Source organism: Syngnathus floridae, chromosome 19 (assembly GCF_059516105.1).
Source record: "Syngnathus floridae isolate MCC-2025c chromosome 19, RoL_Sflo_1.0, whole genome shotgun sequence".
Taxonomy (NCBI): Eukaryota; Metazoa; Chordata; class Actinopteri; order Syngnathiformes; family Syngnathidae; genus Syngnathus; species Syngnathus floridae.
Genome location: NC_142431.1, coordinates 7,406,487 through 7,430,765, shown reverse-complemented (window position 1 = coordinate 7,430,765; position 24,279 = coordinate 7,406,487). Strand labels below are relative to the sequence as shown.

The window sequence follows — 24,279 nt, the reverse complement described above, 5'->3', positions numbered from 1 at the left end:
ATTTAAGCAGCCAGGTGAGCAAGGTTGCACATTATTATTCTTGGGATGATCTGGAGGTGGAACAGGAAGATGGATGAAAGAGCAAAATGATGAAAATGTATAGCCTCTTCTTAAACTCCAGTCTCGGAGTCAGTCTGGGAGTCTCCGATGGTGTTCAATGCGATGTCCGTCTTCGGGTTTTCTGTCGGCTAACTGATTTTGTGTTTTGATTTTTGCAGGATAACCTTCTGCCACCTGCCTTTCCAGAGCAAGTGGCTGTACATCGGCACCGAACGGGGGAACATCCACGTCGTCAACGTGGAGTCCTTCATGCTCTCAGGCTACGTCATCATGTGGAACAAAGCCATTGAACTGTGAGTGTTAGCTATGTCTACTACAAGCTAACGATTAATAATGATAATAACACATTTTATTTATAAGTGCCTTTCAGGTCACTCAAGGTCACTTTACAAAGAGTTTTAAACAAGTTAAAAACAAATTCAAACAATAGCATATACTATACAATACTAGACACAGTAAAACTGTAAAAACAGTCGGTGAGTAGCAAACCGCGCCAGCGTGCACTCAGACCAGTGTCCAAACCGGAATCATGAATTACTGTCAAATATGAACAGGATTACAATTGTGACCGATAGGAGCGGCATCACCTAGCAAGGTTGCATCGATATCCCTTCCAAAGACTTTCTACGGGCCTTTGGAGTAATGAGGAGTCCACGTTACATTTCATTTTTGTATTAGCATCTATGTGGTGCTGGTCTAATGCCTCAACATAAATGGTGCAGCAACACACGTGAACAAAAATATAGCAATACTCACGGGTATATATTCTTTATCCTCTGCAAAAAATGTATTTATTTCTGCCGGTTTCTGAATTACTGACAGTTTAGCAGTGGAAAATCCTGGCAAAGTAATCAGTGAGTCCAGATCAATACTTGAACTCAAGTAGGAACCGGACTCGTATTGCCGTCGTAGCATCACGCGGCCTATTGACTCAACTAAGTGCTGCTGCGTAATCACTACTTTACATTTTCAAGAGGTTATCGTTGTTTAAATTGTAATAATTAATATTAGAAAAGCAAAAAAAAAAATAAAAAAAAACATCATCAAAATTCTTCCTAGGTAGGCTGCCAAATGTTTCCCATAGCGCCTTCAATGGATCTGTCAGCTTGACAGGTTCCATTTTATTTCCCTTCTGTAGAAGCTTAAATTATTCACCGGAGCGTTTTGCTTCACACATTCCCCCTTCCTGTGTGTGTGAGCGCCGCCAGGGACTGGCAGAGGAGGCTTGGAACAGGTGTCCGCCAGGATCACTGTACACTACACGCAGACGTCTGAGCTACGGGGGAGATGAGATGAGGCCAGAGTGGAGCAGGGAGGCATGAAGGAGGAGGGGTGTGGATTTGGGAGAGGTAGGAGAGGAATGATAGCGGAGGAGAACGCCTGCGGTGATAAGAGAGCTTTTCCCGTTACGGGGAGGAGTGGTAGAAGATAGATGCGCATGATGAGATAGAAAGGGCCGATAAGGGCTGCTGGCTTTGAGGACACGCCGTAACTTTGACATCCCTTTGACAAATTGCTTTTTAATGGCGGCCGTGGTGTTCAATATGTATGCGTCATTACGATTACATTAAAATGTACTCAAAGCTATAGCCGGGACGATGCCGCTCGGAGGTCCGCCGACAAAAGAAGATCAGTTTAAAAGTTTTATGAGTGACTTGAAGATTTGGAGGCACATGGACAGGTGACGTAATATTGCGATTCATACACAAATTGCAAATTTATACATACACTTATTTGTATATTTATTCACATTAATATTTTGTGGCCACCTTCCCATGGGCTCACCACTTGTGGGAGGGGCCAAAGGGGTCTGGTGCAAAGTGAGCTGGGCGGCGGCCAAAGGCGGGGACCTTGGCGGTCCGATCCCCGGCTGCAGGGACATGGAATGTCACCTCTCTGGCTGGAAAGGAGCCCGAGCTGGTGTGTGAGGCAGAAAAGTTCAGACTAGACATAGTCGGACTTGCCTCCACACATAGTTTGGGCTCTGGTACAAGCCCTCTCGAGAGGGGCTGGACTCTCTTCCACTCTGGAGTTGCCCACGGTGAGAGGCGTCGAGCAGGTGTGGGCATACTTAATGCCCCCGGCTTGGCGCCTGCACATTGGGGTTCACCCCGGTGAACGAGAGGGTAGCCTCCCTCCGCCTTTGGGTGGGGGCACGGGTCCTGACTGTTGTTTATGTCTATGCACCAAGCAGCAGCTCAGAGTACCCACCCTTCTTGGAGTCCCTGGAGGAAGTGCTGGAGAGCGCTCCTTCTGGGGACTCCATCGTTCTATTGGGGGACTTCAATGCTCACGTGGGCAATGACAGTGAGACCTGGAAGGGCGTGATTGGAAGGAACGCCCCCCCTGATCTGAACCCGAGCGGTGTTCTATTATTGAACTTCTGTGATCGACACGGATTTTCTATAATGAACACCATGTTCAAACATAAGGGTGTCCATGTGCGCACTTGGCACCAGGACACCCTAAGCCGCAGTTCGATGATCGACTTTGTTGTCGTGTCATTGGATTTGCGGCCGCATGTTTTGGACACTCGGGTGAAGAGAAGGGCGGAGCTGTCAACTGATCACCTGGTGGTGGGTTGGCTTCGATGGTGGGGGAAGATGCCGGTCCGACCTGGCAGACACAAACGCTCTGTGAGGGTCTGTTGGGAATGTCTGGCAGAATCCCCTGTCAGGAAGAGGTTCAAGTCCCACCTCCGGCAGAGCTTTTCCCACGTCCTGGGAGAGGCGGGGGACATTGAGTCCGAGTGGACCATGTTCCGCGCCTCCATTGTTGAGGCAGCCGACCGGAGCTGTGGCCGTAAGGTCGTTGGTGCCTGTCATGGTGGCAATCCCCGAACCCGCTCGTGGACACCGGCGGTAAGGGATGCCGTCAAGCTGAAGAAGGAGTCCTATCGGGCCGTTTTGGCCTGCGGGACTCCGGAGGCAGCTGACAGGTACCGGAGGGCCAAGCGGAACACGGCTTCGGCGGTTGCTGAGGCAAAAACCTGGGCGTGGGAGGAGTTTGGCGAGGCCATGGAGAATGACTTCCGGACGGCTTTGAGGAAATTCTGGTCCACCATCCGGCGTCTCGGGAGGGGGAAGCAGTGCACTGTCAACACTGTTTACTGTGGAGATGGCGTGCTTCTGACCTCGACTCGGGACGTCGTGAGTCGGTGGGGAGAATACTTCGAAGCAGGGCCGTGGACTCGGACTCGGGGACTCGGACTCGGTCGGACTCGGTCATTTTTGCTGGACTCGGACTCGGTGCTGATTTTGACCGACAATAAAAAAAAATACGTTCAATTTTATTTTCATCATGCTGCTGAGAATGCGCGTAGGAATACTGTCCACAGCCCTGCTTACGATCAATGCGGCCACGTTAAGTTGCACTTAGGCTAATGTTTACATTATGTACCAATGTCAAGGACGATTATGTCACCCAGCTTATATCATTGATGTGTTTCGATAGTTGTGGGGTCGTCACTAATTATTTGTGTTTAGATAAATGTCTGAGCTATAATGGTTTAATTAATGATTTAAAAATATTATCTTACATGTCCTGTGTTTCAGAATGGTTATTGAATTGGGCGAGAGTGTGTGTTTTCAAGCGTTTTGCCTCATGCCAATGGCACTCAGGGCTAAGGGTGGGCTTCAATGACTATTTTTGTAAAGCCACGCATTTAATACCATGTCAAATAATATATTAGAGTGTAGGTCAGGGGTCACCAACACGGTGCCCGCGGGCACCAGGTCGCCCGTGAGGACCGCATGAGTCGCCCGCAGGACTGTTCGAAAATTAGCTCAAATAGCGGCACTTGTCAGTGAGCTGCATCTATTTATTTTACAGTCAAACCTCGGTTTTAGAACGTCCCGGTTCTCGAACAAATTGGAATTCGAACAAAAAAATCGAGATTTTTTTGCTTCGGTTGTCGAACAAAATTCGGAGGTCGAACCTCGCGAGAGGAGCCGGGAGGACCCGAGAAAACTCGATCGCACGGCCCGGATGCCGACTGACTCCGTTGTTATTGTATTTTCGTTACTTTGAGGATTGTATTAACCCCTAATCATGCCTCCAAAGAAAGCAAGTGGGAGCAGCCATCCTAAAACACAAAGACGCTCTTAAAGCAATGCGACAGTGAGCGCCCAGCGCGCAGCTGTTGCGCGATCGGACCAAATTAAGCTCCCTTCGCACTGAGGTCCACTTAAATTTTGGAAAGTACATCAGGACTTTAAAAATATTTTCTAAATTTTAGCGACGGATCTGTCACAATAATGCGACCAGCGCGGTGCAGTTGCGCGGTTGGCGACTCGCGACTGTTGCGCGTTCGGCGGTGCGCTGCAGTTGCGCGATTGGACAAAATTAAGCTCCCTGCGCACTTAGGTCCACTTAAATTTTGGAAAGTACATAAGGACTTTAAAGATATTTTCTAAATTTTAGCGACGGCTCTGTCACAATAATGCGACCAGCGCGGTGCAGTTGCGCGGTGGGCGACGCGCTACGGTTGCGCGTTCGGCGGTGCGCTGAAGTTGCGCGATCGGACAAATATGCGCAAATGAAATAATGCTTAAAAAAGGCGGGGGTGGGTTTGTTTTGAAACGGATAACATTTTTTCCATTATTTGTAATGGGAAAAGTAGATTCGGAATTCGACCGATTCGCTTCTCGAACCGCCTTCTGGAACGGATTGTGGTCAAAAACCAAGGTTTGACTGTATTTTTGCTATTCTTGTTAAAATCACACTTACGAACTGGAAATGACAATAATAACACAGTGAAAGCCAAATTGAGCAAATTGGCTATTTCAGAAGTGTGTGTCAAACAGGTAGCCCTTTGCCTTAATCAGTACCCAGGAAGTAGCTCTTGGTTTGAGAAAGGTTGGTGACCCCTGGTGTAGGTTATGTTCCAATGTATCCACTTCTATCGGTTAAATTGTCAACCGTACATTTATGACTACGCCATGAGTGATCTACGTTATGAACTAGCACAACTCCGGTAGGGCAGGGAAAATGTTATCGATCCGACATCCGATTGGAATGTCGCCTCACTTTTACGTCCGCGCTCTCAGCAAGGGATCCTATATAAGCCGAACCAGCCAGTGTGAAAGCAGTTGCGTTCGTTCTGGTAGATTTTGATCTAAATTAGCCTTGAATAAAGACTAAGCAGTCACATGAATTAACAGAAAAAATGGACAGCCGGACTCGGACTCAGTGGTCAAGAGGCCGGACTCGGACTCGGACTCGGTGCAAAAATCCGACCGAGTCCACAGCCCTGCTTTGAAGACCTCCTCAATTCCACCGACACGCCTTCCATTGTGGAAGCAGGGCCTGGAGACTCTGAGGCAAACTCTCCAATCTCTGGGGTCGAAGTCACTGAGGTAGTTAAAAAACTCCTCGGTGGCAAGGCCCCGGGGGTGGATGAGATCCACCTGTAGTTCTTAAAGGCTCTGGATGTTGTGGGGCTGTCATGGCTGACACGCTTCTACAACATTGCGTGGACATCGGGGACGGTGCCTCTGGATTGGCAGACTGGGGTGGTGGTTCCCCTCTTTATGAAGGGGGACCGGAGGGTGTGTTCCAATTACAGGGGAATCACACTCCTCAGCCTCCCTGGTAAGGTGTATTCAGGGGTGCTGGAGAGGAGGGTGCGTCGGGAGATCGAACCTCGGATTCAGAAGGAGCAGTGTGGCTTTTGTCCTGGCCGTGGAACAGTGGACCAGCTCTACACCCTCGGCAGGATCCTCGAGGGGGCATGGGAGTTCGCCCAACCAGTCCACATGTGTTTTGTGGACTTGGAGAAGGCGTTCGACAGTGTTCCTCGGGAGGTTCTGTGGAGGGTGCTTCGGGAGTAAGGGGTGCCGAGCCAACTGATAAGGGCGGTTCGGTCCCTGTATCACCGATGCCAGAGTTTGGTCCGCATTTCCGGGAGTAAGTCGGATTCGTTCCCAGTGAGGGTTGGACTCCGCCAAGGCTGCCCTTTGTCACCGATTCTGTTCATAATTTTTATGGACAGAATTTTTAGGCACAGCCGAGGCATTGAAGTTTGGGGACCTCAGCATCACGTCTCTGCTTTTTGCAGACAACACGGTGCTGTTGGCTTCTTCAAGCCGTGATCTCCAGCTCTCACTGGAGCGGTTCGCAGCCGAGTGTGAAGGGGTCGGGATGAGGGTCAACACCTCCAAATCCGAGTCCATGGTCCTCGGTCGGAAAAGGGTGGAATGCCCTCTCCGGATCGAGGATGAGATCCTGCCCCAAGTGGAGGAGTTCAAGTATCTTGGGGTCTTGTTCACGAGTGAGGGCAGGATGGAGCGCGAGATCGACAGGCGGATCGGTGCAGCGTCGGCAGTAATGCGGACTCTGTACCGTTCCGTCGTGGTAAAGAGAGAGCTGAGCCAAAAGGCAAAGCTCTCAGTTTACCGGTCAATCTATGGTCCTACCTTCACCTATGGTCACGAGCTATTGGTCGTGACCGAAAGAACGCGATCCAGAATACAAGTGGCCGAAATGAGTTTCCTCCGCAGGGTGTCCGGGCTCACCCTTATAGATAAGGTGAGAAGCTCGGTCATCCGGGAAAGACTCGGAGTAGAGCCGCTGCTCCTCCACGTTGAGAGGAGCCAGATGAGGTGGCTCAGGCATCTCATCAGGATGCCTCCTGGACGCCTCCCTGGGGAGGTGTTCCGGACAACCCAGGATGCGCTGGAGAGACTATTTCTCTCAGCTGGCCTTGGAACGCCTTGGGATCCCCCAGGATGAGCTGGATGAAGTGGCCGGGGAGAGGAAAGTTGGGGAGTCCCTCCTAAAGCTGCTGTCCCCGCGACCCGACCTCGGATAAGCGGAAGAAATTGGATGGATGGATGGATGGATGGATGGATGGATGGATGGATGGATGGATGGATGGATGGATGGATGGATGGATGGATGGATGGATTTTGTGGCCACAAATGAGCATTTTGTGTTGTTTCTAATATCATGTTAACTCCAGTTGTGGCAATGGTATGTTTAAAAAGTCCAATTGTATTCAGTTTTAGGAAGAAAAAAAAACATGTGGCAAACATCTGGTGTTGCTGGTGACATCAAAAGCCCTCACGACAGCAGCTTGTTTGTGGCATGCTCGCGACATGTGCAGTGTGTGGCCTCGTGTCACCTTGGACGAGGACGTGTTTGATGTAATACCGTTTTACATAAAACTCACATTTTCTAAAAGGCTGTGATATTTTTGATTCGGTGACAGAGTAAATTTACAGTCCTATACTTTACATATTTACTTGCCAAATGGAAACCCAAGGGTTCCGGGATTGACCCCTGGGGAACCCCGCAGGTCAAAGCCATTTGGTCTGTAAACTTTCATTTGTAAAGTCCCATGAGGTTAACACAGTTGGGTTGAAAGTCTTTAAACGAGAGAAAATAAACCATATGGCACAGGCAGACAAGTTACATCTGTAATCTAGCGAGAGGCTAATTGATTGTTATGGGTGTATGTTTCCCAAAGTGGGTGTTAAGATGTGCCTTAATTGCTGTTTGAGTGTGTGTGTGTGCGTGTGTGTGCGAATGTGTGTGTGTGTGTGTGTGTGTGTGTGTGTGTGTGTGTGTGTGTGTGTGTGTGTGTGTGCAGCACATGTGTGAAGGCGGTGAAGTGAGACAAGAAGAAGCATTAAAAAAAAAAGCTGCAGCAGTACAGCTTCAGTAATAAGCCTCCAATCATCCGGAAGCATCGGCCTAAGTATAGATGCGGCTGAATGATGCTTGTTATCGTTCTGAAAGCTGATACTTGTGATGTGAACGTCCAAAATGTAACAAAAATTAGAGCTAGAACTGTCACTGGTTAGAAAAGACAAAGAAAAATAACTTTGGGGTAAAAAAGGTGCTTTAATATTTTAATTTCTTCACAAGCGTGGATGTCTTTAAAGCACATTTCCTTTGCCGATTCGCAGACACTCCTGCGTCGACCTCGACCCCCTCGAGCGTTAAGGGACCCGAGTCAATTACGTTTGTCGCTCACTTCCTTCTTTCCCGCTTGTGTCTCCCCTTAGGTCCTCCAAGGCTCACCCTGGACCAGTCGTTCACATCAGTGACAACCCCATGGATGAGGGCAAGGTATTAAATACCACTGAGCACCCCAGAGATTGAAACGCTGCTGATAAGACATTGATATGATCCCCCCCCCTTGAGAAATAATGGAAATAGATTTTGCCATACATTTAACTGTACAGTCGAGTCAATGCTTAAAATAACAAACTTTATCCTCTATTAGGTGGCACATGAATGTCAAATGCGTCAAGCTTTTTTTTTTTTTTTTTTTGTGTCCCCGCATCTTTTAATGTCTCCACTCTCTATCTGTCATCTCGACCCGTCTCCCGGACCACTGTTTCCTCTCAGCTGATAATTGGATTCGAGTCCGGGATCGTGGTTCTGTGGGATCTCAAATCAAAGAAGGCCGACTATCGCTACACTTATGATGAGGTAGGCAAAGGCTTTTATTTGACGCCTTCCTTCCGGTATCTTTTAATGCTGGCTGGAATTGAAATTACATATTCATGAACAAATAAACGGAGCCATGGTAGACTCCGACAGCAGCTCGCTTTCGGAAAATAAATAAGCGCGTCAATAACTGCGAAAGTGATGATTGGACAAAAATAAGCCAAAAAAATCAACCAAATAATGATCCATAATGCAATTCCAAGAGGCCCTAAAAAAAAAAAACCTAAGTAGCTGTTCTAAAAATAAATCCCAGAAAACACAAAACCCACAAATGCTCACAATATATAATCATTAAGATGCATTTAATCGTTGCATCGTATTTTTTCATTAATTCCAAATCACCCTCAGAGGACTTCATAAAAAAAAAGCAAAATGGCCCCAGATAGGAAAGGTGAGAAATTAAAATTATTTAATTAGATTTCTACAAGGAGGGAACGATCAGCATCATCATTGACATAAAGAATCATCATCGGTCGGCTAATAACAGCCGCAGACGTCTCAGAAGAGTCATCAGCTACAAATACTTAAAATGTGTCTGGATCACCGACATATATATTTTTTGGGGGGGAAGCACAAACGAGTCTCTCGAAAGCTTGGATTGTATGTTGTCGGTAATTGCGCGTGGCTTGAGCCGTCCTCGTTAATTTGCTCTGCCGCCTCGTACACAATAACAACAGACGCAAAGGTCATTGAGCAATCAGAGCTGCAACGATGCGTCGCGGCGATACACCGTCATTGTCCTCGCCGTCGTTGCGTAGGGAACAAATGGAAAAGTTTGGAAATAGATAGCACATTCCATTGAGGTGCGGCGGCGTGGGGGGGGGGGGATAACCTCCATTCCGTCCGAGCAGAGAGCGAGAGAGAAGTGATCTTGAGCTCGGGGGGAGGGACAATGCGAAGGGGATTCTCCGACAGTGTTTGGAGAACCTTTTTGTTCTCATAGAGAAAGACAAAAAAAAAAGGAGAAGGTTTGCCCTTCACTGACCTTTGTGATTGTGTTTGCAATGATTGCTTGTAAAGAGTCGATGCGTTCAGAATGCAAAGCTGCCGTGCTAGTTTACTTCTGAGTCGATCTGATTCCAAAAAAGGCATGTTCCTGGAGGAAATAATGCAAAGCGGATTCATTCATTTATTCATCCTGACATCTTAAATGTCACCGTCATAAAACCTTTAATGAACTGTCAGGAGCATGTTTTAACTAGCATTTTAACTAACTGCCCTGCAAATAAAAATAGCAGTTAATTAATACATGGTGGAACTCAAAATAAAACAAACTTTGGCTAATTCCAATTCCTCTCCTTGTCCTTGCAAATAATACACTCGAAAGACAACCTTGTGCCATCATGTCCAACTGAAGCCTCCATCCCCCGTCTGTTGTTTCCCAGGCCATCCACTCAGTTGCTTGGCATCACGAGGGCAAGCAGTTCGTGTGCAGTCATTCAGACGGGACTCTGACCATATGGAATGTGAGAGGCCAGGGCAAGCCCATACAGACAATCACCCCACATGGTAAGCACCAGCAGCCTCAAAAGAGTCACCAAACTACCGTATTGGCCCGAATATAAGACGGTGTTTTTTGCATTGAAATAAGACTGAAAAAATGGGGGTCGTCTTACATTCGGGGTCTAGACATTATACCCATGCACAACGCTAGATGGTGCCGGATATCTGAACTTAACTCCCATGGCCAAAGCAAACCCCTGTCACGAAAAAGGAAAAATAAAAATAGCGGTAGCACGAAGAAGAAAAATAAAAAATAGCGGTAAGAAAGAAAAGAGAAGTAAATAAGAGAAGAGGTAACAGAAAATGGAAAAAACAGATGCCATTCATTTACAAATGTGATTGCACTTTAGTATACATATTTAAATGTTCAGATATTAAGATGTGATAGACAGTTTTTGCATGATTTGAATGAGGCAAAATAACATGCTTTTTCTCTCGAATATATTGTTATAATCATTTGTTTCAAATATACTGTAATTATTTTCTGTATAAAAATTAAATTTGGTGTCTTTTTTCAAACTTGAGTCTTGAAAAAGAGGGGGTCGTCTTATAATCAGGGTCGTCTTATATTCAGGCCAATACGGTAATTCTGACTCTTCTTTTGACTCTTCTGCTGACTCTACTTTTGTTTTCTCTTCTTCTGACTCTTAACTCTTCTTCTGACTCTTTTGACTCTTTTTCTTCCAACTCTTTTGATTCTTCTTCGGACTCTTTTGATTCTTCGTCTGACTCTTTTCTTCTCACCCTCGATTGATTCATTATTGAATTGTGTCCCAATACTTTTGTCTGTAATTCATCTGAGCCAATATTTGTCATCCCTCCAATGACTGAAAGGATTATTGTCACTTGAATTGTGCTTTTTTTTTTTTATCTTCACTTGCACACATTAGTGTTGCTGCTACATTTGTTTTTATCCTGCCACATCCAACGCTGCACCTGCTTTTCAGCCCTCAGAGGACTTTTGACACGTTCAAGGTCCTGTGAGAAGCCGATGCTCGGTGTGTTGCGGAAAGGATTGTAGTCCTGTGATTTTTTTTTGGTTTTGTTTCTCAACTGACGCTGCTTGCATAATTACTTTGGTATCGCAAATGCAATTATGCAAATTCCTTTGACGGTTTAAGCCGGGTTTATGCATTCTTTAATTGTCCCTCACTGTAGAACTAGTAAGGGAACATGCCTTTTTATTATTATTGTTATTATTATTTTAATCACATTAGTAATTAATGTTTCTTCAACCATGTTTTTTCCCCAATAAAAAAGCAGACAGGGGTTCAAAATTTTGTGTTTTGTGTTTGATTGCAGGAAAACAGCCCAAGGATGGAAAGAAGCCAGAGCCTTGTAAACCCATTCTCAAAGTGGAGTACAAAACCACCAGAATTGGGTCAGCACCGAATTTTGGGTTGAAATAATTCTCCATTTTTATATATATATATTTTTTTAATTGTCGAATGGTTACTAATTAGAATGACGACCACAGTAATAAAAACAAAGTAAAATACAGTAAAAGTACCATTAAATTTAGCCAAGACTGACTCCCATGCTGATGTTTTGGTTAGCAACAGGGTTCAATTTGAACTTGCCTTAGAACTGAGGTAATTACAGTTTTTGTTTCTTTTTCTTGTTTTCCCCAGGGAACCTTTCATCATCCTGTCCGGCGGTCTGTCATACGATACGGCGGGCCGGCGGCCGTGCCTGACGGTCATGCACGGCAAGAGCACGGCTGTCCTGGAAATGGACTACCCCATCGTAGACTTCCTCACACTGTGCGAGACGCCGTACCCCAACGGTGAGCCCCCCCCCACCGCTGCTTTGACAACACTTTCCGCATCTGTTCTTTAATTACATGCGCGCTGCGTTGTAATAAATGTGGAATTTCCCGAGGGTAGCTATGGAAATTGTTTTCTCGTGTCATCTTCTTTTTTTCCACACAATCGCCTCTGCATCCAAATAGAATTATCATATTTTCCACGTGTTGACGAGCTGAAACAAGCGGATGCGAATGTAGCGTAATCCTGTCGCATAAGAGCCTTGGTTTGGCATACGGGCAGCTGCGGGACGGATTAGCCGGCACATTATGTAACAGCGGTGACTTCATTATGTCACTGGCAGCCATCTGATCTCATCTGGTAATAGACATCGCTGAGGATTATTACATTGTGCGCATCTGTGTGTCTGGCTGCCGCAATGATACGGCAATGAGTGATGGGCTCAAGTGTGATGAAGACGTAAACATACCAGAAGAGACAACCGGCCACAGCCGAGTATTATTATATTCGGTCTACATGTGTTGATCCACCGTTTGTATTCAAATAGCCATTGCCTAAAGTGCTTTTATTTTTTTCTTTCTTCAAATTGTGCAATTTTGGACCTTGCAGACTTTCAGGAACCTTACGCTGTGGTGGTCCTTCTGGAGAAGGACTTAGTGGTGATTGACCTTGCACAAAACGGGTGAGTGCGCCCCAGCGTAAATCTCCATCAGCCCGCCGAGCTTACGCGACGGGGGCTTGACTGGCTGTCGCCGGTCTCAATCAGTTACCCCATCTTCGAGAACCCCTACCCCCTGACCATCCACGAGTCCCCGGTAACCTGCTGTGAGTACTTTGCCGACTGCCCCGCGGACCTCATACCAGCACTTTACTCGGTTGGCTCACGACAGAAGCGTCAGGGCTACAGCAAAAAGGTACTTTTCAAAAACACCAAGTCTACTCAACTCTTTTAATTGGCAAAAGATCTCCCTTTTTGGTATTTTGTCATTTCTAAATAGACTGAGTCAGATGCAAACAAAGACAGCTTTTATTGTGCAGGGCAAACAAATACGCCGTTAAGTGCCAAACACAATAAAATGCTGAACGCACACCTCTTTGTCCATTAATGACGCGGAACACAACGATATAATCACGGTTGATTTTTTATTTCACTTCCACCGCCCGACGGTGTTTGGCATGTAATTTTTTGCTTGCTGTGTTCCAGGAGTGGCCCATCAGTGGAGGAAACTGGGGTCAAGGCACACAAAGCTACCCAGAGATCATCATCACTGGGTAAGAGAACCTCGTATTCCAAGCACGCGCTCATGTTCGTTTTTGTCCACTTCCGTCTTGTGTGCCGCCGCTATCAGAATGTTCGGATGTTCGCCAGTGCACTCAGACAAATTGGCGAGGGAAACAAAGACCACTGAGTGGAAAAAGAAGAAAAGCAGTACAAGGAATGCAATTGTCTTGTCTATGTGATCCACTTTTTTAGCTCACAGAAGGTTTGCAAATAATTTATTCCGTTTCTGTCTTTCCTTCTGAAGCGATGCAAAAATGTTATATACAACAATATAAAATATATTGTGAATTAATATATGATGAATTTCTTATTTTATTTAATTTTTTACTGTCTTTTTTTATTTTCTCACTATTTCAGGCATGCCGATGGAACAGTGAAGTTTTGGGATGCCTCTGCAAGTGAGCTCTGTTTTTATTTTTTATTTTTTTCATTAAAGTCAACAGTCAAGAAGACAATTACACTTTTTTTTTTAAGTCTGAAATGTACCTAAGTACAGTATTTGTATTTTGTGACGTTGTGTTTGCCTCAGTAATGCTCCAGGTGCTCTACAAGCTGAAAACGGCCAAAGTGTTTGACCGGAGCCGCTCCAAAGAGGACAAGGGCGGCGCTGATGCATCCGACGAAGACCCTTTTGCCATCCAGCTGATGTCGTGGTGCGCCGAGAGCCGCATGCTGTGCGTGGCTGGCGTGTCAGCCAACATCATCGTCTACCGCTTCAGCAAACTGGAGGTCACCACAGAGGTCGTTCAGGTATACGTGCAATGTAAACAGTACAAAATGGCAAACGCACACGCATGTTGGAAGCTACCCCTTGTGAATGACAGTATGGTTGCCATGCCAACTGTCACGGTCGGGTGGAGCATGGAGCAGGACGACCAAGTGCAGCTTGAACCAGGGTTTATTGGTGAACTCAAAAAGGCAAACTAACAGACTCGGCAACCGACATGGCTCATTAACAAAACCTAACAACAAGACTGACCGAAAAAGACGTGAAACAAAATGACCGGGTGACATTACCAATGACAGCAACTGGAACCAAAAAGACATCATGACGTTGACACATAACATAACTCCAACACCGAACGACAGCAACCAATGATCCGACAGGGAGTGAGGGGCAGACAGGACTTATATACACGACAGGTAACGAGAGGCAGGTGGGAATAATCACACTGATCATGGGCACACAGGAGGGGAGGGGCGAGCACACAGACAGAAACCAAGACAACAGACACAGTGGAGCAGTTGGGGACGAGACGTGACACCAACAGACGGATCTGTGAGGTGGCAATTAAAGATAATCATTATAATCGGCCTCGATGGCGAAGTACTCACTGCCGAGACATTTAAAGTCAAGTTCTGTTTAAGCTCACGCTGGCTCGCTTTGGTTTTCACTGGCGAGCCGTCGCTAACATTTTTCATTCTAATACCGTTTCAGCTACTCGAGGTGCGAATGCAGTACGAACTGAACGATGTGGAGTCCCCCGAGGGCGGGGGTGAGCACACGTCGGCGCACCCCACCCCAGGCGCTTCCCCGCAGACAAGCGGGCCGCCTTCGCATCCCACCACCAGCAGCAACAACTCCGATGGGGGCAACACGCCCTGGCTCAAGTAAGCCATCGGGCGGGCCCCTCCGACGTCACTTCCACGCGCCTGAAATGTTATTCTGACTTTTTTACAGGGTGCGGAGTACACCACTAAAGCAGTCTGCCGGTTACCAGGTGGACTTGGTAGTCCAGTTGGTGTGGGTGAGCGGGGAACCTCCTCAGCAGATTACCAGCCTGGCGCTCAATTCCTCCTACGGCCTGTAAGTGAACGCATCACGGGCAACAGTGACGTCTCGGTGAAGCAGCATGTGGCTCAATGGTTATTTTTAAAGTCACTTGAGCTGTACCGCTAAACATTTTTGGTTTGTTTGTTGATGTGCGACCCTTCCTTCTTTCCTTCCTTCCTCAGTGCGGTGTTTGGCAACATTAACGGTGTCGCGGTCGTGGACTATATCCAGAAGACGGTGGTGTTGAACCTGGGAATGCTTGAGCTGTACGGGTTCAACGACCCGTACCAGAGACAACCGCGCTCACCCAGAAAGTCTCGACAGCCCTCTGGAGGTAAGTGGGGTTTATAAAACATATTTGGTGGATTTTGGGGAAAGATCGAACACAATTTTTGTATTAAAATCCATTCATTTTCATGGCGGATTATTCAGCTGCAGTTTACAACAGGAACAACAGCAAATGCGCCTTGACTTGTGAAATGAAGTGGTTATGGAGATTCATGACGTCATGAGTCACCATCACACACCAAAACAACTTGTTTGATGCAGAAAGGAACAGGTGTGCAGGATCAGCATGGACACACTGCCACCCAGTGGTGGATCGTCAGAGTGTGGTTTAAGTTTGATGACTGAAGTGTTAATGTGTGCGTATGTCGACCCTTCCGGAAAGCCCACGCCCACGCACACACCCACACATATGCATGTGCGGAGCATCTGGCATCAGCGAGTGGTGAGCGGTGGGCTGGCACCTGTCGCAGCTTGGCGAGCAATAGTCAGACGTCCAGCTGTGCTTGCCTGCGCCAATGCGCGGCTGCCTGCTTGGCTTTCTACCTCACTGGATCACCAACACAAATGGATAAAAACACATGAAAGAAATACGACTGCTTCCTGGAGTACAAACCAGGACTGAATGATTTTCAAAAATAACTTGACAATTTTTTCCATCTCAGTATTGCAACTTAATGTGTAATTGAGTTGTGGAGCTTTATTTAGACAAAAGTAGTAGTTTGCCATCATCTTGTCGCATCAACATAGAAAACGAAAATTAGCACGACTCTTTCTGGAGTTGGCCACCAGGGGGCAGTATATCAGTCAAAGAACACATTCACAGCTACTGTGGCTAAGCTAAGCTGCAGTAGCAATATTTATTTTTACTCTTGCGCTCTCCCTTTCAGGACTGTGTGACATCAACGAGGGTTCGGCCACATCAGAGGACCGCTGCAAATCTCCCACTTCAGGTACCACGTCCTTTAGTTTTTTTTAATTCCCATGTTTTGCTCATGCAAGCGTGCAATGAAAGTTTTCCAAAAATGGAGGCTTGTATTTCAAATAATCTTTTTATTGAAACCGTGGTTCACAAAACTGGAACTTTCATACCTACCCACCCCACTCAAAATTGTTATTCTATCACACAAATTTAATGCTCGACTTTCAGGCTTTTTGAGCCCGATTCCATTTTCGCGTTTATTTTATCCCCATTCCCTATTATGCAGAGCTCAATAGACAGGAATAAATGGCTTTCATGGCTTTCGCTAGCCTGCAAAAGCGCGCGATGGACTGGAACCGCGAAGATCCAGTCGAGGTGATGCAAAATGATGAAATAATTATAAACGGAGCGTGGTGACAACGTATTCTGCCGCAGAGACCTATTAAGCTATTCAGAGCGTTAAAGTCACACATGCGTGATTGTGGACTTGGGGAAAACAGGATGCTTTTGTCAAGGATTTGTTTTTTCATTTCAAGGTCCTTTTCACTTTTTAAATGAACTAAATGCTTGACAAAGTTAAATGATGAATAACAACTTTTATTTTAATAATAATGATGACTTCAGTACATACAGCTGTATTACTTTAAGAATGATGTCATGATTATGAGAATAAAATGGAAAATAGTTTGAAAACCAAATGGTAATTTTAAAGGAATTACAAACAATATTATGGCAGTAAAATATTTTTTTGTGAGTGGTGTACCTTAAAAAAAAAGACCATCTAACTTTGACTTTCCTTGACTTCTCCCTCATTGACACTCCCCAAAGTGTTGATGTCAAACAGCAATCTCCAGCAGTTCTACAATGGAGGTGGTAGAGGAGGTAAGATTGGCCAAAGACTTTCCTAAGCGGGTATGTAGGCAGGACAACGGTGGTCCACATTTGTCCCCCCGCACCGCACCTACTGACCCCCTCTTGTCTCTGTCCTCCATGTCACCATAGTGGGAATTGATTAGCTTGAACAAGCGCTAACTCAAGTTTGGGATAGCCTCTGTTCCCTTGGTGTTTGTTGTCTCTTTCTGTAAAAAAAAAAAATAAAATAAAAAAAAATATGTATGTATGTGTGTGTGTGTGTGTGTGTGTGTATATATATATATATATACTATATACTATATACTATATATATATATATAGTATATATAGTATAATATAGTATATATATATATATATATATATATATATATATATATATATATATATATATATATATATATATATATATATATATATATAGTATAATATAGTATATATATATATATATATATATATATATATATATATATATATATATATATATATATATATATATATATATATTCCCATCCAAATACTCAAGTCTGATCCACAAGAACAAAAAAAGCTTGTTTTGTAATACAAAGGAGACTTCATCGCACAGAAGCAGAGGCTAATCTTCCAGCTAGGTGGCAGCTAGACATTAGCATTGCATGCTACATGTATGTAGCACGAGCACCAAACATATGTTCCCGTGCCTGCGTCTGTGACGTGTGTACCCCTCCACCTCACGTCCTCGACACTCGTGGTTTTAGCGTCCTGTTTTCATCCAACGGGTCATACTATAGCACCACCTAGTCGAGCCACGGCAATGTATTTCATTGTGTATTTTTGATGACAGCCAATTTGCGTTTCGACTCCTTTGGGAACAGTGACTATGACTGCAGCTTAGCTGGGGACTTTCTCTGCCTCTTCTTCTTGCTCTTTATTGCATCATCATCAGATCACTTGATTTTCTCTGGGCAACAAGACAGAAGCAGTAATGAGACACTTAAGAACCTTCATCAAATCCACCTTATGGATGCTGCACATCTACATAAAGGATGTTGTGAAGCGGCGTTCATGGCCGGTCTTACCCACCATGTGTTTCCATGTGTTGTTCCGCACGCTGTTGGGTGCATGCATGACTGCCTTGACGTGACGGGTCGCGCTTGCTACGTCTTCATTCGTGTGGGCCAGGACTGTCGTCCCTCTTATTATTGTTTTTTGGTTTGGTTTTGTTCCCTTCTGGTCACAGCATGCCTCTGCTCTCGGAGGTCGCACTGCCGGACCTTTGCATGGCATCGTGTGTGAGCTTGGACGTGTGTTTTGTAAAGAGGGATGTTCTCTTTTTTCCAGCAAAGATGTCACGGAAATTAAGCTTGCCTACTGAGCTAAAGCCAGACTTGGGTAAGCCTTGACTCTGTGTCTCCAAAGAAACTTGTATGATGTGCAATGTAGTCCGGCCTCCAAATTGAGGCCATGTTTGGCCGTGGTGGGCGCGGTCCGCTGCGATCTAAGCTCCGCCCCCTCTGTAACACTCTTCTGCTTTCTATGCTGTCTTCCTATCTGTGCTGTCTTTTAACCGCATCTAAAATGGGGACATATATTTCTACATTTTCAACGGAATGTTTTGAACTCCTATTTCTACGTCTGTCCAAAATTTTGAGATTGTTGTCCTTACACCACAGGTGTCAAACTCAAGGCCCGGGGGCAAGATACGGCCCCCCACATCATTTTATGTGGCCCGCGAAGACAAATTGTGCATCAAATTCGTATGTCATTACTAGAATTGCAAATTGTCTTCATTTTTAATAATATCTATATTTTCTAATATTTGACCAGTTTTTACTCGTCTGATTTGAAAACGAGTTATTTGTCAGTTTGTTTTGTAGCTTTTACTGTATATGATATGAGGTGCTCATACATTTATTTGGGTTGACAGTCATAATGGCCCTCCGAAAGAAGCTATGACTACAATGCGGCCCGCGAAAAAAATTTGTTTGACACCCCTGCCTTGCACCATCACTGCGAAAAACGGAACTAGGTTTTACCGCCTGCGTTTATCTGCTGTTAAGTCAAGTCAAGTTTATTTGTATAGCCCTAAATCACAAACAGTCTCAAAGGGCTTCACATAGCCAAAATTGACAATTATTCTCAAAGCATCCCCTGATCTTAAGCTCCAGCTGTTGTGTCTATGTTGCAGTGCAGGTTCTTTACCTCCCTCTTTTTTTTTTTTTTCCCTCTCACTGTCCTCTTGTCCGTATGCCCGCCGCGGGGTGCCAACCCACTAGACCACCGGGACAATTCCTTCAGCCGTTCGCGGTCCTCTAGCGTCACCAGCATCGACAAGGAGGCCAAAGAAGCTGTCCTGTCCTTCCATTTCTGCGAGAGCTATGCCCGCAAGGGCGACGGCACCCCATCGCCGTGCCTGTTCCTGGGCACATCGCTGGGCGCCGTGCTGACTCTGCCCCTCACGCTGCCACCTCCTGGAGAGCAGAGGCAACTGCAGCCTGTTTTCCTTGCGCCCACAGGTGACTTGTCTCTTGGGAGCGATTTCGCCGCCGCCGCTTTTATTTTGACAACTTTTAACCCCCCCGCTATCGGTCAGGCGTGTTGATCCGACTGAAGGGAAGCATCTTGCGGTTGGCTTTCCTGGACTCGACCGGGTCCGTCTTGCCCCCCGCGTACGAGCCTTGGTTCGAACCCAACGTCTCGGCGGACGGCGAAGAACGGGAGAAGGTCCGCAAGCGTCGGCCCGTGTCACTTTCGCCGTCCGGCTCGCAGGATCTTAACGAGAGCCACTACGCCGTGATGTGCTCAGAGAAGCAGGCCAAGGTCCTGTTGCTGCCCAGCCAGACGTGCATCTACAAGCACAGTATCACGGAGGCCTCCTTTGTTTTACGCGCAGACGTGGTCCAGATGAGCCAAGGCGTGTGTCTGGCCTGCTTTTGCGCTAACGGCCATATCATGACCCTCAGGTGAGACAAACGCATTTCAGCTAGCGCCGCGCCGCCAGAGGCACTTTGAGCAATTCCTCCTTCTTGTTCCTTCGTCCAGTCTGCCGGGACTAAGACCCCTCATGGATGTAAACTATCTGCCTCTAACGGACATGAGGATAGCCAGGACCTTCTGCTTCACAAACTTGGGTCAGGCTATGTACCTTTGCTCCCCCACTGAAATCCAGAGGATCACGTACAGCCAGGACACCTGTGAGAACCTACAGGTCAGTGTAGCCCATGACCAAAACATGAGCTAATAATTGACAAGGCTTTGACTGCAACCAGTCTGATTTTCAGGAAATGCTTGGTGAATTATTTACACCAGTCGAGACGCCCGAGGCCCCCAACAGGGGCTTCTTCAAAGGTCTCTTTGGGGGCGGAGCGCAGTCGCTAGACAGAGAAGAGCTATGTACGTCGCACCGGCGCTAACATCGTTTTAAATTGGACTCTTGCGCTAATGCTAATCCTCTCGCAACTCAGTTGGCGAAGAAGTCGCTGGACGAGCTTCCCGGAGCCTGGCCCAGCACATCCCCGGCCCCGGCGGCATCGAGGGTATGAAGGGGACGGCTTCCGGCGTGGTGGGCGACCTGGCCCGCGCCCGGATAGCGCTGGACGAGCGAGGGCAGAAGCTAGGCGAGCTGGAGGAGCGGACGGCCGCCATGATGGCTAGCGCCGACTCCTTTTCCAAGCACGCCCATGAGGTAACAGATATTGTCTGTAACCACTAGAGGACAGTGTTGTTAGGTAAGTTGTTAAGTAAGTTTTATTCTTACCTGTCTCTTTTTCTGTCCAGATGATGCTGAAGTGCAAAGACAAAAAATGGTACCAGTTCTGATGGGCATTGGCCTTGGCCACCTTGGTCATGATGGCGACCCGCTGCTCTTTTCCGTTCAGCCATCCACCCCAAGCCTTTCTCGGCTCTCTCTGACACTTGGGATTTTCTTCCCTTAGCACAATGTCCCATACTCGTCGGACCTCACTCGGTTGTTGGGGGGGGGTGTCAGGAAGCAAGTACATCATGCGTGTGTATGCGAGTCCGTGTGCTCTCGTCCGTCTCTTATTTATGATTTCATTCTCATTTTGCCAAACCGTCCTTTGACTGATGTCAGTATTTAAACTTGACTAATAGGGAACACTTGGGAATACTGTTCAAATGTACAAACAAAGAAAAAAAAAATCTCAAAATATGTCATGATGTATACATACAAATCTAAATGTTGCAACGCTGTACTTCACTTCAGGACGACCACTACGGAAACAAAAAAGGAGAGGGACACTGGAAGGGACACCGCAGTGACGCCTCTATGCAGAGAGATTTTTTTTTGGCATCTTGCCCCCACTTGCAGACTCTTATCTCCTTCCCCTGTATGAATTCATCCCTTTCTGTCTTCTCATCACTCCTGTATTTATTACAGATTGTTTGGTTTCACAGCTCTGTCAATATTACTGGAAAAGCTCTTATTTTTCTATGGTTGTTAAAGTAAGTGATATTTTTGTTAAGGACTTAGTTATTTTTGTGCGTGCATGCGTGGCTTTCGTCTCACGTTTGGGTTCTCCTTATGAAAAGGGCTGGAATCTACAAGGAGGGCAAGATTAAACAAAGCATAATGTAGTATCTAATCAATCAGAAATCATCCATTGAGTATCCCCCATTGATTAGCCACATTTCTCTCTAGTGTACAAATGCTGCTAGGATCATTATTTTTAATTCTGTGTACTCCTGTCAAAAAAACATTCAACAGCCTTTATTTTTGTAACTTTGTTTCGTGTCAGGAACATTGATATTCACCCGCCCTTCCCATCTCACTATCAGGACGGTTTAGCGATGACGTGTGACAATCTGGAACGTATTAGTGCGTTATACAAATGCAAATATTGCGCGAAAAGGTCATTTATTGTTTCTGATGCCAAAGACTTGAGTTAAGATTAAATTATCATTAATACGAGCCAATTTTTTTCACTTGCAGTATCTCAAAAAGAAGAAATGCTGACTTTAATAATGTCTGTTGATTATATTTTCTTATCTTATATTTTAGTTGAACAAATATTATTTTATTAATATAAATAGAAAGTGTGACAAGAATAGATTTGTCGTTTTGAGAAAAGTCAGAATGTTATGAGCATAAAAAAGTGTAACGTTGGTAAAGCCTTATGAAGGATAAGTCGGAAAGAAGTCTCAAAATTTTGAGGGAGTTGTATAATACGGTAACCATAAAGTATTTTTTTTAATTAAAATTCTGTGGGGATAAAAGTTGGAATGTTGAAAGAATCCAGTTTCTGAAAGTCGCCATTTTACGTGAATAAAGTCTAAATATTACGAGGAGAAAAGCTGTACAGTTATGCTAAAGTTGAAATATAAATGAGAAGAAAGATTTGCATTCAAAAAGTCATACTGGAATAGTCATATGAGAAAAGTATAGCATTGACAAAAAATATTTTCCCACTGAAACTCCTTTGTAACTTTACAATCGCGCTTTAATTCACAACATTTCTCTCCCCCTGCCCTTTTGGTATTCAGACGCAATTTTTAAGTTTGTGTCCTTTGCAACGCTTTTTTCTTATGACTGAACCGTATCTGATTCATTTTCTCATTCATTTCATGAAGCTGTACTTTCCTCTTCACTACAACTCCAAATAAGGTTGATGGTTTTCACGTCTGTTTGCTCTTTTGTCCGTCTGTACTTTCGGGTTGTGCTCTTACGTCATTATTGCGTATTGTTGAACAATGCAAACGTCTTGCTCTGCAGTTTTTGTGTCCTGCTGGGTGTGTTTCATACCAACTTAAATCCAACATGTACAGCGAACCCTGCAATTCACGAGGGATTGGTCCCAAAAAAATTAATTTGCTTACAATTAGTATCCCTCCAAAAGTAATTTTGTACTTCAAACTGACATAAAGCATCAACACAATGCTCATAGACTTTAACAGGCAGACAAAAACCCTATTCAACCTACCAACAACGATGACGCTAATATTCCACGAGGGAGCACCAAAGTAACACGCAAATCTGCAAATTCTAATAATGCCTATGAATATGTGGAGGTTCGCTGTATATGATGAAAAGATCAATTCTTCAGTTCTTCCAGTGACTGTTGTAGCCACATAGCTACGTTGCATTAACTTTGTGTCAATCTTCCAAGGAAAAATAAGTGAAATGTCTGACACACAACCTTTCTTTCAGTACGCAGTATTAGTCCCATCACCAAATACAAAAACACGAAAGCGAGAGTGGAAGACGACAACCGCAGTCATGTTACGTCCTGCAGTCAACAGTTGTGTGAGTGGGTTGCAGTATTTTTCTCATAGTAGCCGACTTTTTCTTGTACAGTTTTATGCAACTTTCACTTGGATGTTAATGGATCTTTCGGATCTGCTGCCAATCACGGGAATTTAGGACGTAGAAGAGTAACTGTGCAATGGGGGTGGGGGGGTGGGGTTGGGGAATAAAAGTGGAAAATGTACCCGGGCTTGTAGTTTATTTTCACGCACTGGAAAGCAGCAAACACAAAATAATTGACTTTATTAATAAGATTGAATGATGTAAAATGAGGAGGGTTATTTAATTGGAAATAATTGGGGGGGGGGGGGGGTACCAATTAGTACCGGTCACTTCATCAGTGGGAATGCACTCCTTTATCGTGGCAGTTCTGGATGCTAGAGGCCAAATTGAATCATGTTGACACGTTCACTTTTTGACGAAAGCCATGTTTGTTGTGAACCCGGGTCGAATAAAGCCAAGATACTCTCAGTTTGGTGCAGGCAGGGGAGGGGAGAAGAGGTTAGGGCTACGCCGGGCCCCATCCGCCGCTCGTACATGACATGTCAGCCATCCTGTTGCCATGACGACGGCAACCGCAAATGACCAGCATCGTGGAAGCGTGGCGGGGGATCCTGCCGCCTACGTCGTAAGGGAGGTACTTGATAGGCACTGATGGAAGGTACTCAAAAACAATTTTTTACCTCATATTTATTTTAATCTGATGAAATATTGATGCGCCAGCACGGGTTGATTCCGTATATTCATATTAATCTGATGAAATATTGTTGTACCAACATGGGTTGAGTCCATTGTTCACGTGACATACTCAAGATGCCTTCGTGGGAACTGTAACGTCAATGTCATTCACCAGCAGGTGGCAGTGCAGACAAAATGGCAGCCCTCCCGAGATGGAGTCAAAGGGTGAATGTTATTCTACTTTATTCATATTCTATCCATCCATGCATTTTCTGTACCACTATTCCAATAATAATATTAATCATCTTTATTTTTGTCTTGACTTTTGCTTTAAAGACAAGTTGCTTTAAAGACACAACTCGGACTGTATTCAACACGACTGCCGAGCTGAGGAGCGTAACGCCATAGGTGAGTACAATGCTTTTATTTGATTTAAAGTTG

At 45.4% G+C, this 24,279-nt stretch overlaps 2 protein-coding genes across 7 annotated transcripts in view; both read left to right on the top strand.

The window, feature by feature from the left end:
* stxbp5a (syntaxin binding protein 5a (tomosyn)) overlaps positions 1 to 22,628 on the top strand; it is a 39,841-nt gene extending 17,213 nt beyond the window's left edge. The window contains exons 6-28 of one of the 6 annotated variants that reach the window (XM_088361558.1): positions 219 to 353; positions 8,070 to 8,133; positions 8,416 to 8,499; positions 9,903 to 10,026; positions 11,323 to 11,401; positions 11,652 to 11,806; positions 12,396 to 12,468; positions 12,553 to 12,700; positions 12,991 to 13,058; positions 13,426 to 13,466; positions 13,598 to 13,818; positions 14,507 to 14,679; positions 14,750 to 14,875; positions 15,025 to 15,176; positions 16,018 to 16,080; positions 16,878 to 16,931; positions 18,240 to 18,290; positions 19,175 to 19,414; positions 19,492 to 19,861; positions 19,941 to 20,106; positions 20,180 to 20,291; positions 20,363 to 20,583; positions 20,676 to 22,628. In XM_088361558.1, the coding sequence (XP_088217684.1) occupies positions 219 to 353; positions 8,070 to 8,133; positions 8,416 to 8,499; positions 9,903 to 10,026; positions 11,323 to 11,401; positions 11,652 to 11,806; positions 12,396 to 12,468; positions 12,553 to 12,700; positions 12,991 to 13,058; positions 13,426 to 13,466; positions 13,598 to 13,818; positions 14,507 to 14,679; positions 14,750 to 14,875; positions 15,025 to 15,176; positions 16,018 to 16,080; positions 16,878 to 16,931; positions 18,240 to 18,290; positions 19,175 to 19,414; positions 19,492 to 19,861; positions 19,941 to 20,106; positions 20,180 to 20,291; positions 20,363 to 20,583; positions 20,676 to 20,717 (2,962 nt within the window). In that variant the 3' untranslated portion in view covers positions 20,718 to 22,628. Of the gene's footprint in view, positions 1 to 218; positions 354 to 8,069; positions 8,134 to 8,415; positions 8,500 to 9,902; positions 10,027 to 11,322; positions 11,402 to 11,651; positions 11,807 to 12,395; positions 12,469 to 12,552; positions 12,701 to 12,990; positions 13,059 to 13,425; positions 13,467 to 13,597; positions 13,819 to 14,506; positions 14,680 to 14,749; positions 14,876 to 15,024; positions 15,177 to 16,017; positions 16,081 to 16,877; positions 16,932 to 18,239; positions 18,291 to 19,132; positions 19,415 to 19,491; positions 19,862 to 19,940; positions 20,107 to 20,179; positions 20,292 to 20,362; positions 20,584 to 20,675 lie in introns of those variants that run through there. The other 5 variants (XM_088361557.1, XM_088361559.1, XM_088361560.1 and 2 more) reach the window with 5 other exon arrangements.
* Positions 22,629 to 24,193: 1,565 nt separating this feature from the next.
* The window catches only part of sash1a (SAM and SH3 domain containing 1a), a 107,668-nt gene continuing 107,582 nt past the window's right edge, over positions 24,194 to 24,279 (top strand). The window contains exon 1 of the mRNA XM_088361066.1: positions 24,194 to 24,246. The gene's annotated coding sequence lies outside the window, so the exon portion shown is untranslated. The remainder of the gene's footprint in view (positions 24,247 to 24,279) is intronic.